The 1821-nt window shown below is 38.6% G+C and overlaps 1 protein-coding gene across 1 annotated transcript; it reads left to right on the top strand.

Annotated features, from left to right (window-relative positions):
* The first annotated feature begins 1050 nt into the window (after positions 1-1050).
* On the top strand, positions 1051-1821 carry LOC137402626 (uncharacterized). The gene has a single exon (XM_068089131.1). It carries the CDS (start codon positions 1051-1053, stop codon positions 1819-1821), a length of 771 nt encoding a protein of 256 aa, XP_067945232.1.

Raw genomic sequence — 1821 nt, forward strand, 5'->3', positions numbered from 1 at the left:
ATGAGTTTGACTTATAGCTGTTTAAAAGTGTCGAGAGGTCAGATAGCTCCCTCAATTTATTGCTAAAAAATGTCATAGTTATCTGTTACCCAAAATTGTGCAAAGCTTATAAATATTAATCAGTGAATTGGGACTAACGTCAAGAAGTCAGTTTTAAATATATTTAACCACAAAGAAGCTGTGCAAAAGGATTATAAAATGGGATGTATTAAAAGCAATGTACAATCACACTATAGAGTTATTTTATTGACTGAAGATAACAATGGTAGTAAAATTAAGCCAAAAGATATGCAAAAGACCTAATCTATATAAGATGGTTTTTGTATTTGGTAGGCAGTTGTTGAAGTGTTCTTTAGTTTTATGCAAAATGCTATACATAAAAACTTGTTCTTTGAAGTCTTATGAGAATATTATGCCACGTGAATTATTGCGTTAGAAACCTGCCAGAAAAGCACTGCAAAGAGCAAGCCGGGCTCACTAACATTTAGTCTGCTGAATAAGCCATCACTAGCTATCCAGTATCACCTATACACTCGGTCAATCAGTCAATTGAGAATAGGATGAAGCCTACCAAAAAAACAAAGATATATAAAAGCACACATTGAGTCACGAATACACACTAGCAATGCTGTTTTTCACACTTGTTTATGTTATAATATTTTTGTTTTCAAATATACGTAGCATGAGATTGCTATAACTTCTTATTGTTGCAAGCGCTTTTAAAGTTAGTGACAATAAGTGCCGTGCCTGAACTTTCAACCAGAACGAGACATATACTGACTGAATATAGGTTCAATTACATTTGTTTTTTACTTTCTTCAATGTAGTGTATCAGGGTCATAAGCATGCCACCTGAATCATACTGTCAACAATTGCAATAATGTGGCAATATGTTTGTTTCTTGGTGCTGTTGTCTTTGCACCTGAAATCGTCACTATGGTGAATCATTGATGACTTGCATACACATATATATTGCTTGTAATGTAAAAATAAAACAGTCTTAAATTAGCCAGCCACCAGAAGTCTTGATACACTAAATTGGCGACGAGGATGCCGGATAATAAAGCCATGGCTAATTTGCCAGAATTTGACAACTCTACGAGTGTTGAGTCATATTTGGAGCGGTTGGAGATATATTTTGCTGTGAACAAGGTTACGGGAGACTCTCGTCAGCACATGCTGCTCATGGGCTTAAAAGGCTATCAATACGATACAATACGAGATCTGGCAGCCCCACAGAAGCCTAAGGATTTGACATACAGTGGCCTAGTTGACCTTGTATGCAAGCACTTTGGTACGTCAAAGCACTGGCTGGTGGAACGACTTTCATTCAGAGAGATGAGACAGAATTCGGGTGAGAATCTCAATGAATATGTCAGCCGCTTGAAAAGGACAGCTCGCCAATGTGAGTTTGCCAGTAGTCTGGACGTCAACCTAGTGGAACAATTTCTACGTGGCATGCGGGACACAATGCTGAGGTCAAAGCTGATCGCACTTGAGGAATCAAAGCTAACTGATATTAGTGTGTTATTGCAAGAAGCAAATGCCAAGGTCGCTATAGAGCAGATTACACTTCCAGATGTGAAATCTGAAATGAATGCAGTCAAGAGGAATTGTTTCAGCAAGGGACAAGCAATCTGTGGTGATTGTGGTTTAGAGCAACGGATTAACCACAAGTGCCCAGCAAAAGGGCTCGCATGTTTTAAATGTGGGGGCAACAGTCATTTAGCAAAAGCCCCTGCCTGCCCAAAGAATAACATCAGAGCTGTTGAGAAGGCACAGAAATTATTTGACTACGAGGACGACGATTCCCTGTTTTAA

The sequence above is a fragment of the Watersipora subatra genome, chromosome 8, assembly GCF_963576615.1.
Source record: "Watersipora subatra chromosome 8, tzWatSuba1.1, whole genome shotgun sequence".
NCBI classification, from domain to species: Eukaryota; Metazoa; Bryozoa; class Gymnolaemata; order Cheilostomatida; family Watersiporidae; genus Watersipora; species Watersipora subatra.

Coding starts and splice junctions, on each gene's coding strand:
- LOC137402626 (XM_068089131.1), top strand. CDS start 1,051: ATGCCGGATAATAAAGCCATGGCTAATTTGCCAGAATTTGACAACTCT.